The sequence below is a fragment of the Osmerus mordax genome, chromosome 11 (genome assembly GCF_038355195.1).
Source record: "Osmerus mordax isolate fOsmMor3 chromosome 11, fOsmMor3.pri, whole genome shotgun sequence".
NCBI lineage: Eukaryota > Metazoa > Chordata > Actinopteri > Osmeriformes > Osmeridae > Osmerus > Osmerus mordax.
The window spans coordinates 11,689,951-11,702,659 of NC_090060.1; the positions used below are offsets into that span (position 1 = coordinate 11,689,951).

General features: G+C 41.5%; 1 protein-coding gene across 2 annotated transcripts in view; it reads left to right on the plus strand.

Moving 5' to 3' along the window:
• lsamp (limbic system associated membrane protein) overlaps positions 1 to 12,709 on the plus strand; it is a 259,884-nt gene that overhangs the window by 163,215 nt on the left and 83,960 nt on the right. Inside the window, exon 2 of one of the 2 annotated variants that reach the window (XM_067246251.1) lies at positions 3,100 to 3,184. In XM_067246251.1, the coding sequence (XP_067102352.1) occupies positions 3,100 to 3,184 (85 nt within the window). Of the gene's footprint in view, positions 1 to 2,798; positions 3,185 to 12,709 lie in introns of those variants that run through there. The other variant, XM_067246250.1, reaches the window with a different exon arrangement.

A 12,709-nucleotide genomic window follows, 5' to 3' on the forward strand; every position in this document is an offset into this window, starting at 1 on the left:
GGAGGAGGCTCCAGAATCACTGGCCTTTTGTTCATGTTGGGTGAGTATAGCTGATACAGGAGACATGATTAATAGATATTCCAACCATAGCACACTGATGCCTCATACTAAAGTATTCAGTGGCTAATACAATAAACTATTTCAGTATTATTCAGCACTTTATTCACAAAGTAGCATTTGGTTTGGTTAAAATGTTAAAATTGTATCTTATCATTTTATGGAAATATGACAACTATCTACTTTCCAAAGTAACCAAAGTATTGGTTGAAACACTGGATAGTGATTTGGATTGGTTGGACAGCTCCTGTGCCCAATTACCCAACCACTATGATGGATTGTTATATATATTTGTTACGTTTGAAATGCTACAATGGACAGAATCAAGTGTTTACTTTCAGCTGTCTGGTTACATACATGTATTCTTTATATCACACTCTCAATTTCTGTCACTGACGTGGTGCTCTTATTTTCCTGTGGTAGAGATGTATGCTGTTATTGGAAAGAGGTTTATATTCATGTGGTAGAGATGTGTGCTGTTATTGGACAGAGACTTAGAGGGACAGATACATTGTTTGTTACTTCCACCTCCATCTTATTACTGAGCAGGACGGATAACAGGTGTGTCGTCGTCAATGGTGTGGGATTCTTTTTGTTCTTGCAAACACTTTGTCCACACACACTATATGTGAGATTCTCCTATTTTCATCCATAACTGGAAGTGACTGGATTTTAATCCTTGTGTGACGTTCATAGTTTTGTTCACACCCAACGCTTGCTAGTCTGATGGACTCACAACATTGTTTGGTTTTCAAAACATACAGCCATGACAATTTATGTAAACAAACCTTCGATTTGCACCGTGCTGTGGTAGTGTGGGGAGTGTTTTTATCAACAATGTATCAAAATAATGTATCAAAAGACATACAAGTAATGTTGTAATTTATACATATTACAAAGCTCATACTTTTAAATAAAGCAAGGAACAGTCAGAAAGGTAAGATGACAAACAGGTTATTGGTGCTGTGTTGAAACAACAGACCAGGGAAGTGGAAATAATAGAGAATGCACATAGCAAGTCATTTGAACTTTTTTCACCTACACACAAACTTTTATATTACCACACCTAGATGTATGTAATATAAATGTTTAAGGGGTTTGGGGGCATAGTATGAAAAAAGTGTTCTTGTACAAGTTCTTCACAGAAAATGAGCTAAGGCCAATGAGTATCAGGTTGAAAAGTATTTGTTGTATACTTAATTATTTTCGTAAATATTGGAAATGGGTCCTACATACACAACACAACAATTATACTTTCTCACTATGGTACTTGTAACTATTTTTTAAGCTGTAGATTTGTTTTCAGGTTGAACCACCATTGTGTCATTTCAAGAAACTGATATCTAATGTTTGCAGATGTCTAGGGAAGTTGTTAAATTGTTAAACTGTCTTCCAAAAAAACTAAACAAAAAAACATTCCATTGGGTTTAAAGCTATAATAATCCACTGTATGTGCAAGTGACAACTAGATCCTTGAATGTAAATACCAATGGTTCTCAGTTTCCAAGGATATCATCCAAACATTCCATCTGCTTTGCTGTAATGGGAAGACTAAAAAGGATGGCAGGTCTCCTCTACAGTTGAAAGCATTTTAGTGCTCTGTTTAAGGCACTAATATTAGCACTTCCATCAACTCTCCAATATTAATTATCTCCCATAATTCCCTCCAATCTCCAGCAGATGCGGTTCCATTTGGGCTAATCTTTCTCATAAGCCTTGTCGCAGCACACTAAGAAGTCTCTGCTTGCTAGATTTTTGCTGGTAAAACTAAAGCAACATAGCAGTAAAACACTAATGTTGAACTACAACCAGTTGCATCACCTAGTTTTATCAGAAGATCATACTTTGATCATGCTTTAAAGCAAATAACCAAATGTTTGTGTTTAACTGCATGTTCCTTACTGCTAATTAGGTATATGTTAGACATTGCAGATCATTTATTTATATGTATATATATAATTTTTTCCCCCCGTGAAAATATTAAATAAATCAAAATGATGTGATTATACTAGCAATTCATTAAGCTAAGATGATTAAACATTAGGGCATGGCCTATTAAATTTGTTTTCCTGATTGTCACAGTCTTCATTATTGCATTTACATTAGTGATGAAGTTGAAGGCGAGCATGCCCTTGTAACTCTTGGCCTTGGTTCTAGTGACAGCCAGGCAAAGTGATTGTAATTATCATCACTGTCATAAGCACAGCCAACGTCTAGACGCAGTTTTATTGCAACAGATTGGACCTGACCCTGTAAATAAACAGATTGTTTTTTAAAGCCTCCAGCTACTCTCATCATGCATAGCACCCTTTTCGACTATGATGTTGGTTCCTTGGTCACACAAACATTTCATGTCAGAATAATTTTCCCATAAACAAAATTTTTTGATGTATGACTGCAATCATTCAAATCAATTTCAAGTACATTTGTTACACAAAAAAACTTTAATAGAACACACCAGTCACTGTTTTTCTCCTCTCCTTTCCTCTCCTCTGAGCTGTCCTCTGCAGTTGTGTCTTGCAGAAAGGGACCTCAGATGGTGCTGTTGTCGTGACAACCAATAAGGGAGCATCAGACTTGCATGGGGTGGGGTGTGTGTGTGGGGGGGGGGGGGGGGCAGCAGTGCGATGTAGAAGCGGGGGTGGGGTAATCTGTTAGAGCGAGCGCAGGAGCGAGCGCAGGAGCGAGAGCCACTGAATGGAGAGAGGACTGACTCTCCCTCTCTCTGAACAACTCACAGGCTGCGTGCCACTGTCTTTACGCGGGAGCATAGCGGCTCACTGGAATACGGTCTTTGCGCTTAGAGGGTTTACGGAATACGTTTTTTTTATCCGAGGCTTTTCCTGTTTGTTATTTATTCTACAATAGCTTCACTTTATCCGAGAAGTATCGGAGCGCGACTTTTATTTTCCATTAAAGTCCAGAACAACACTTTTCTCTTGGATCTACCACACGTCCCATTCGAAATGGTGGTTGGTAGGAGATCGTGTTGGAAGCAATTGCAGGCTGCTTTTTTCAGACTCCTATGTCTCATTCCTACAGGGTTCCCGGTGCGAAGTGTGGATATGCAGCGGGCGAGTGCGACTGACAACATTACCATCCGGCAGGGTGATACAGCGGTAATCAGGTAGGACTCCGTCCAACTTTCCTCTTCATTCGCTGCATCCAAGTGATGCTGCGGAGGCTCTGTAGCCTTCTGTATGTAGCCTCATACAAGTAGACGACGGTCATTCTGCTGTTGTTGTTTGAATTGTTTTACTAGGCGGAGCGAACCATCTGATTTAAAACGATGTGTTGCAATTTATGTGCACTTTTAAATTCAACTCGAACGAAGTTTGAATACTTGGATGCAAATGATGAAGGGGCATTAGGAACCTTTTTCAATACGTGGAAGCCTACCCCATTAAATATTTTGATTTAACTGGCATAATGTAGGCAACTGTAGCCTATAGCCCACAAAGAAAATCTGCATCGATTTTAAAACTAATTCCCGTAATTTGGCACAGATTCAAATTATGTCGTCCAAAGTGTGCTAAAAATAAACGCAAACTATCGATTAGAAACCACCATATTTTATACGCTGTGACTGAGAACATAATGTGCGTCACACTAAACCCCAGAGATGCTTCTCGCGGATTAGAAGGCTGTTGGTTTTATTAAGCAAGGGAAGATCGGAGTGATCTGAGGCTGCTGCTACGAGGCTCCTGCTTAAAATGTTGAGGTGAAGAGAGTATGGGACGGGGGGATAAGAGGGGTAGGCTGAAGGCTATTAACTGCGCCGTTAGATTCCTTGAATGCAAAGTAGCAACTAATATCTTCAACTACAAAAACTCATCGTAACTGACATCGGCTAAGTGTTCATTGGTTCAGGTTTGTCGGGAAAGGTCTTAAACTTAATCACCTGCCAGACAATGCAAGCTGTCAACTTAAGGCTATTGTGATATTGTTGGACAGATGTCTTCGGTCACGTGGACAGCGACGTGCATTTTGGACGGATGTGCTCTCTTCCAAGAGGATTTGACATGTATTAACAGGGCACTCCCCCGCCCTCGCTCTACTATTTTGAAGTTTGCATTGTTGCTGGGCTATTGCTCTACACAAAAACAAAACTAGCCTGTTCTCAAGTAGCCTACCCAGGACATTTTATGGCAAAGTGTACTTATGCTAGGGTAAGATGTTTAGGTCTCACATTGTACGGTAAGGCGGTCTATAATTTGCCACTTTCAATAGTATATTATAATTTAGCTCATTATTTATAACGTCCTTATACATAATTGCTGTACTGTGTTTTAGAAGTGATCATATTTAACATTTGCAGTGTCTAGGTGAGGAGTTGAGAACAAGCTTAATCACAAGGACAGCCCATGTGACCTACACAAGCCTTCAAATGGAATCAGTGATGATGATGATGACATGGAAATAGGCCCATCTCATTGTGTTGCTGGCCCCTGAGGTGCTGAACCCATGGGGTCAAACATTGTCTGTCAATGTTGATTTTAGTCTGACCTGCATGTTCAGGGATAAATCCACTCAACGGAATCCCTCACAGAAACAGGCAGCTCCCATCAATATAATTACCTGATCATCAAATGAGTCAATTCAGTCTCAGCCATTGTTGATCTTAACCCAGGGGTCATTCCATTTGTCTCACTCTGAAAATCCAATCCAGTCTCTCCCAGTGGAAACTCAGTTTCCATTAATTCAGTCAATGCATTTATTTCCTTCAGTGAAATTAAATGATGACCTTTTCCCTTGGTTATGGAAACTAGTGAAATTCATAGTTGACGGTTGTCCATTTGAATACCATTCAGATTGAAAAGCCTCAGATTTCAGCCATTTTATCTCTGTATTGGATGCTAGAAGTTAGGTAAGGTTCCAGTTATTCACTGTTATCCAAACCACACACTACAGACGTTTTTGAGTCTTTGAGTATAGTGGCTCAATTTTAAAACACCCACCATTTTTCAACCTCGACTGCTACTGCAGCAAACTAGATAGAAAAACATGAGAGGGGCTTTGAGGGCAAGGCCCCAGGCTAGTCATTGTGGAGCTAGAAAGTGTATAAGTTGGTTTAGACTAGCGGCAGCGCTATGTGGGGCCTGGAGGTGCAATATAGTTAGCGTACCTCATCTAACGCTTGTGGCTTAGCCATGACACCACTGGCAGAAGCAGAGGCTGGAAGAGAGAGTGTGAAAATTGTTTGGATATATAAAAGCAGCAGGCTTATGTCTGAAATGTACAATATTACACCTAATCAAAAACATGAAAATGAAATGTAACTAATTGTGTTTACTCCTCTGTGCATGGACTCAAATAATTCTATTGTATAGCAAAAAAAGGCTCAAACTAACAGCAATCACCACTGAGTAGAGTACTTATCTTTTACAATGGCTTCATGGACAGTATTTCAACTGCAAGGTCATCTTGTAACGTTACTGAAGTTGTGTAATTGAATGTGGAATGGTATTTTGTATGATATACTACTGTATTTGTGGTGGACTAAACATCAGCTGGAGGGACTTAAAAATACTTTGACCTCCTTTGCTTGAATAACCGCTTAAAGAGTTAATCCGGGTAAGATTATATTGCTGGTACTGTTGGATTCTTCAATGGGGCCATTATTTGTGGACAATTGATCATTGCATTCGTAGCTTGAGCATCAAACTATGTACTGTTTTATTTTTGTCTGTTAAAATTCACTTGTGCCTTAGGGTCATGACAATGTTCTGTCAACTCAGACTAAGATTGCCCAGAGTGACATTTTTAAGTTGTCTCATGTCAGTTAAACATTTTCATCAGAGAGGGTTACATCTGAGCTGATATCCCCACGGTTTTGTCTGAAGCTCACACATTTAGGTTTCACTGACAAGCGGCCCATATTCTGAGACCACATCATGACTGACACCACTTCTCCGCCTGAAAGCCTGCATTAAACGGCTATCATTTAAAAGGAATTATGCCTTGATGGCAAGTTTTTTTTAGATGTTAAAATCTTTTTCAGCCATTTTTCGTCCTCAATGTTTTACTTTTTAATTGCTTTTTCCTCTCCCTGCCTGTGTGGTGGCCTGCAGGGCCCAGTTTTGATGTGGTGAGAAGCGCCGGCAATTGTCAATTGCTTATTAAAGTGTTAATGACATAGTGTGTGTTATTGCTCTCCTCCAGGTCAATTATCAGCTCTTTGACAATATCCTCCCCCCTCGCTGTCTCTCTCTGGTTATTTCTGGGAAGATTGTGTTGTGCTGGTGTTTTGCCCTGTAGCTTTCTGTCACCACAACCCTGGATCTCTCTCCTAATCTAATCTAATTTCAAAAATTACACCAGGCTCTGTGTACTGGAACCTGCCTGCAACTTCAGAGAAAAGGGATTGTGAGCTGCATACTCTTCATACTCCTCCCTTGAGTATGGACAATGTGTAGGGTTTTGGTGATCACTGTAGCCTGTATTGTATGGGGAAGTGTACATGGAACCTATGCTGTTTCCCAGTCTCAAGACCATCTGTGAAAGAGATAGAGAGAGCGAAAGAGAGTGTGTGTTTAGGTGTATGTGTGTGTGGATGGGAGGATATGGTTATATGATTTGGGAGTGCGAATCAAATGTCTGATGCGGTTGACTGTGTGGTGATCATCAAACCATGGTACAAAGTTGTATTCAGGAGAACTGCACCGAAAAGCTGTGTTTTTGGGAAATTCATTTTTTTTTCAGCCTTACTGATGCAATATAGTTTGTTAATTTAATTAATATATATTTATATGTCACTTATTGTACTGTAATTCTCCAATCACAAAAATAATCTGTGAACAATAGTATAAACACATCCTTCTGTTTGCATTGAAAGAGTATAATCAACTAATTACTGCAGTTTTACAGTACCTCAGTAGACAATCTATGACTTAACTAGCTGTGGAATCAACTAATGGCTTCCAATCTCCAAAGATTTCTGCTGTAATACAGCTGTTCTATTTGCGACAGCAGTATGACCAGTCACAACAGCAACACATGTCACAACCGAGCCATTGCTGCACTGACTGAAAACAAAATAGAAAATCAATGTATGGGTTTTCAGGAGGAAGGAAACTGCAATACCATTTTGGATGACCCTCCCCCGAGGGAATGCATCTCTCAATAAGTCATCAGAGGAAGAGTATCTTGTCTACAGTTTAGTACCTCCGCAGGCCTCGCTCCATCCTCGCCACCTCTAGCACCTCCCTTATGGCACCTCCCTTATGGCACCTCCCTTCTCACCCTGCCTGCCCTGGGCCCTCTATGCAGTAGTGACCTGATTTACAAAGAGAGAGAGAGTTAGAGAGAGGAGAGATGGATGGGGGGAGGGAGGGAGAGAGAGGATGGTGGAAGTAGAGAAATGGTACCAGAGAGAGGGAGAGAGAGATGGAAGGATGGAGGGAGAAACCAGGGACATACAGCATTAGTACAATCAGCAGCATAATCCTCTCTGCTCCCACCAGGGCAGACGTAGGATTTTCAAATCAATTTCATTTTCACTCACGATGCTACTGTCGAAAAGCTGTGTGTCTGCCAGCTACGACATTATCTCCCTGGCCCAATTTGTTTGGGGACACAACAGGGGTTAGGATTGGGGTGTGTGGAGTCGTTCAGGGGGGTATTTGGACTTTTAGGAACTATGGAAGTTTTTAAGAAGATTTGGGGCGGTTCTTAATCATTGAAGCTTCCCCAAACTGCTGTGTTTGTGTGTCCTCATACATCGAAGCTGGGTGGTTTGTGGCCAGTAGGACACAGGTTATTCAGAAGATGCTGTTGGTTTTTAAGCCTCATTCTAACCCTAATCCTTGGAGAGAATTACATATAAAGAGTAACTGTGGTGGTAGGGGGAGGGAGGGAGGGAGGGAGGGAGACAGAGACAGAGAGAGAGAGAGAGAGAGAGAGAGAGAGAGAGAGAGAGAGAGAGAGACAGAGAGACAGAGAGACACAGAGACACAGAGACAGAGAGAGGGGGGGAATAGACAGAGAGAGAAAGAAAGAGTGAGAAAGAAAGAGTCTGTTTACTGACTATCTAGAGCATCCTGGAGTCCTGGGGTTTTGGTGGTACTTTGACAGCCTCCCTGTCGGTGTGTCTCCGACCCTACGTAAGTGTTCAGTGCTTGTGCTCAAAGTTATCAAACACGTTTGTTTTCGTAAACAAGCCAGTTTTCCTTCTATGTTACCGAGTTGTTTTGGAAAATTGTGTTTCAAAGAGCTAACTTGAAACGACCTCCTACTGTAGATCCCACTCATCTCATTTCCTGCTGCTTTGTCCAGATCATTTAAAAGTGTATATTTTTTAGGTCATTGTCGATAGCTGCTCTTTTCTTGCCCTTTTGGAAACAATTAGTGTGCACCTAATCGTTCCTAAGAGCACTGAGCATTAATACATTCTCTTGGTCTTTAGGTAGGCATTTGGTTTGTTGCAAGAGTGCAACAAACCAAGAGATGTGAGATGTGCAAGAGATAGAGAGACTACAAGCGAGTGATACGTGTTTCCAAAATGGTAGCTTTGTTAGTCAATAGACAGACACTAAGAAGGGGTAAAAATGGCTGTGTCCTGAATGAACAGCTCAATAAGACAATTACACCATCACAAGAAGCATCAGAAGATCACACCAAACACTAAAGAGGATTCACTCCATGTATGGAAGAGGCATTTACTTTGCCTTTCACCAGCCTCTATAAGAGACAGGATTGAAAGATGGAGGCATGTAGTTCAGTATGAGTAAGCATATGTGAATTGAAAGCAGATTAGAAATGTTACCTTGAAATACTGAATTATTTCACCTCCACCAAGATTAAAGGTGGTGCGGATGTTGTCGAGTTCATGTACATTGTGAAAGTGTTTGGCTTTGAAGGACCGTTTATGTATTTGTAGTCAACATACAAATACAATATGTTGTAGCAATATCTGGGCATGACTACATTTGATAGAAGTCTGAACAACAAAACAACATAATCTTTTAGCGCAAGATCAATCAGGCAACATTTAAAGAGAGAGAGAGGGAGAGAGAGAAAGAAAGAGAAAGAGAGAGGGAGAGAGAGAAGAGAGAGAGAGAGACTGTGCAATTAGTGAAGAACGACCAGTAATGATTGGAGGACAGATACATGCAAATCACTCCCACATTTGATGTATTTGTAATCTATTTGAATCCCTTTCAAAACAGAAAATAAAAAATATATATTTTTTTGTTCTCTGTCAATCAATACTTGGATAGGTAAAAGCTTTCATTGATTCCTTCAGAGCTAGAGCTTCGGGACAGATTTGTATGTCAAGGATGTTAAAGGTATGACAAGATACACATCTCCCTGTAGCTTGGTTTGAAGCTGATTGTATCTGCTTGCACATAATCGGGAAAATAGGACAGGTGTAATCCACAAGATTCTCAAGTAATAATTTCAAAAGAATATATAAAAAGAATAGGTTATTTATTGGAGTTTTCATTTTCATTTATCTTCATTAATAGATCAGATCGACAGTGTATTCACTGATGTCTGCAGAATAACTATTGGCAAGCAAAGTAGCAAAGCAAAGTAGTGCTACAGTTGATGTGCACGCGGAACAAGCAGTGGCCAAGGAACACCAACAAACATTATGGTACAAACACAAACATGGCTTTTCGTTGCCATGTTAGTACTGTATTGTCCTTCCACCCATGTGGATTGAGGCTTGAAAGGTTTTCACGGTAGAACTGTTTTGGCTGAATTGGGTTTGTTTAAATCCCAACAGTCAGCTGCGTTTCATGTGTCCTAGCCCATGACAGAACCCTAAGGATAACATCATCATAACCCAAGCTTTGCTGCATAATTCTGCCTACAACGGTAGTAAGCACCACACATGACTAATTCATGGTAACACTGTGTTCCCAACCACTTAAGTTACATTTGCTTGAGAAAGCTGGTGTGCTGTCTGGGTTGAAGGGCTACGCGTAGTGTAGTGTATGATGGGCTTTCACTTTGAGGATGCGAGGGTAGTCGTCTGGACCCCAGGTCATCTGTAAAACAAGCCCTATAGAGAGAAGTCCTCTAGACAACAACCTTCAATGCTGAGTAATATTTATAACAAAAAAAAAACACTTACACAACATCCAATATGTGTATAACTGTGTGTACTGAGCTCACAACCTGCTATGCTTTTACAAGTACAAAAGATTTAATGTTGTACTTCAATTCAATATCATGTATCATGTTTTTGTATTATTGTTAAAATGTATTTCATCTAATTTCACCAGACACGTTCTCATAAAGCTGTTGAAGTGAAGGACAACTTGCATGGCAGCTATCGGTCTACAGAGATGATAAGAGTTCTACTTTTTTTGCAATCTCCCACAATCTTATGAGTCTGTAACTGAACAGTGGCAGGATCGCAAGCAGAGTTTAGAGAAAAGTTGGAATACTTGGACCCTTTGAGACATGGCAATAATAGGTTGTTTTCAAACGGAACGATACGCGGATAATCCTTAAATGTTCATCTGTCAGGGATATGATTTGTTTGCATTTTTGACTAGTCTGTTAGTGGCTGTGTTTATTCGTTTGTACTTACAGACAGCTGATGGTGCTTCTATGGTGTGTGTGTGTGTGTGTGTTTGTGGAGTGAAGCTGTGCACCATGAGCTGTAACAGGGTTAAACGGATTAGAAACCCCTATGGTTATCCCATCAGCCGGGACGGAATACGCCAAAGAGGATTGGAGGATACACTTCATTGACTGCATGGACTCAAACCTTTCTTTTTTCCTGCCTTCCATCATATCTGGTAAAGAGGTAGCGCAACACAATCAAAGTCCTCCTCTGACAAACGTTATCAATAGTTGTGCCAACCCCTCAGTGAATGCAAATATGCCTTGGAAACTGTCCATTTTGATGGCTTTTGATCAACAAGACACCATATTTAAACAAAATCGATATATTGCACTTTTATTCTTTTTCTTTCTTTCTCATAATTCCAACGGTTTTATTCCCACTGCATTTTATGAATTTAAGAGATGCTTTTATCCAAAGCAACGAACAAACAGTGCAGATAGGAAGTGCAGCAGAAGCTCCAGGATCAGAAGTGACTAAGAGTATGTTGATGGTCAGTCAGTGAACGGTCTGTATTTACCAGCCACAGTGTAATAGGGCATTTAGCTAGCGCATACTGTTCAGCAGATACATAAGAAGCAATTAATAGGACATCTGATAAAAGCAGCAGGTGATGGCGTTACCTCGGACGTCCTCCCAATTCTATTCAGCCACTTTGTGGTTGACTCTGTCCAACCTTACCAAGACAGAAGTAAGTTAATGAGGATGTGGGTTGTCACTGGAGTCCCCAGTGAGTTGCCATCCTCACTTTTAGCTCCCCTTTTAGCTCAATGGGCTAATTATGTATGTGTGTTCTGTGGCTGTGAACCACCCCCTACTGTGACTCTGGTTCTTTGGTCCTCTGACTCAGGAAAGAAGTCATCAGCTCAGTCTATTTGCTTGGCCAGTCCCCAGACCTGTGGTCCAGGAGATTACTGAGGCTAGCCAAAGGACATCCCCCCCCACTCCCCACAGTAACTTCAGTCATAATGCAGAGAGGGAGAGGGAGAGAGGGAGAGAGGGGGAATGGGAGAGATGGGGAATGAGAGAGAGGGGGAATGAGAGAGAGGGGGAATGGGAGAGATGGGGAATGAGAGAGAGGGGGAATGAGAGAGAGGGGGAATGAGAGAGAGGGGGAATGAGAGGTAGGGGGAATGAGAGAGAGGGGGAATGAGAGGTAGGGGGAATGAGAGGTAGGGGGAATGAGAGAGAGGGGGAATGAGAGAAAGGCAGCATGAGAGAGAGTCAGCATGAGAGAGAGGCAGCATGAGTGAGAGGCAGCATGAGAGAGAGGCAGCATGAGAGAGAGTCAGCATGAGAGAGAGGCAGCATGAGTGAGAGGCAGCATGAGTGAGAGGCAGCATGAGAGAGAGTCAGCATGAGAAAGAGGCAGCACGAGAGAGAGGCAGCATGAGAGAGAGGCAGCATGAGAGAGAGGCAGCATGATAGAGAGGCAGCATGATAGAGAGGCAGCATGAGTGAGAGGCAGCATGAGTGAGAGGCAGCATGAGAGAGAGGCAGCATGAGAGAGGCACCATGAGAGAGAGGCAGCATGATAGAGAGGCAGCATGAGTGAGAGGCAGCATGAGTGAGAGGCAGCATGAGTGAGAGGCAGCATGAGTGAGAGGCAGCATGAGAGAGAGGCAGCATGAGAGAGAGAGGAGAGCTGGCGGGAGGGTGAAAGGCAGAGCCAGATCTGCCCCTTTATAGCCTTTTAAGGTATTTTTGTGTGAGCATTTGCTACCTGTCGAACAGTGTAGTATAGCATCAGCTTTTCTTTCTAAGGGGATTGTGTGAGATCGGGTGGGAGGCGATCTCAGACCACGAAAGCGTGGTTGTGATCATGGGTGACAGAGAGATTATGATTGTGAGAGAATGAGCAAGCAAATTAATTTTTCCCAAGATATTTCTTGTCGGTAATTTCTTCAGAAGTCATAGAGGCAGACTTAGAAGTTGTTGAATTATGTCTTTACTCAGATTTGTGTTTGGTCAAACACGCAAAGCATAAATAACTTGTGTAGCTTTACAAGAGCTATATCTCATAGCCTCGGGGAACTTTGTTAATATTCCCAATGCAGTTTTTTCTCTCGACAC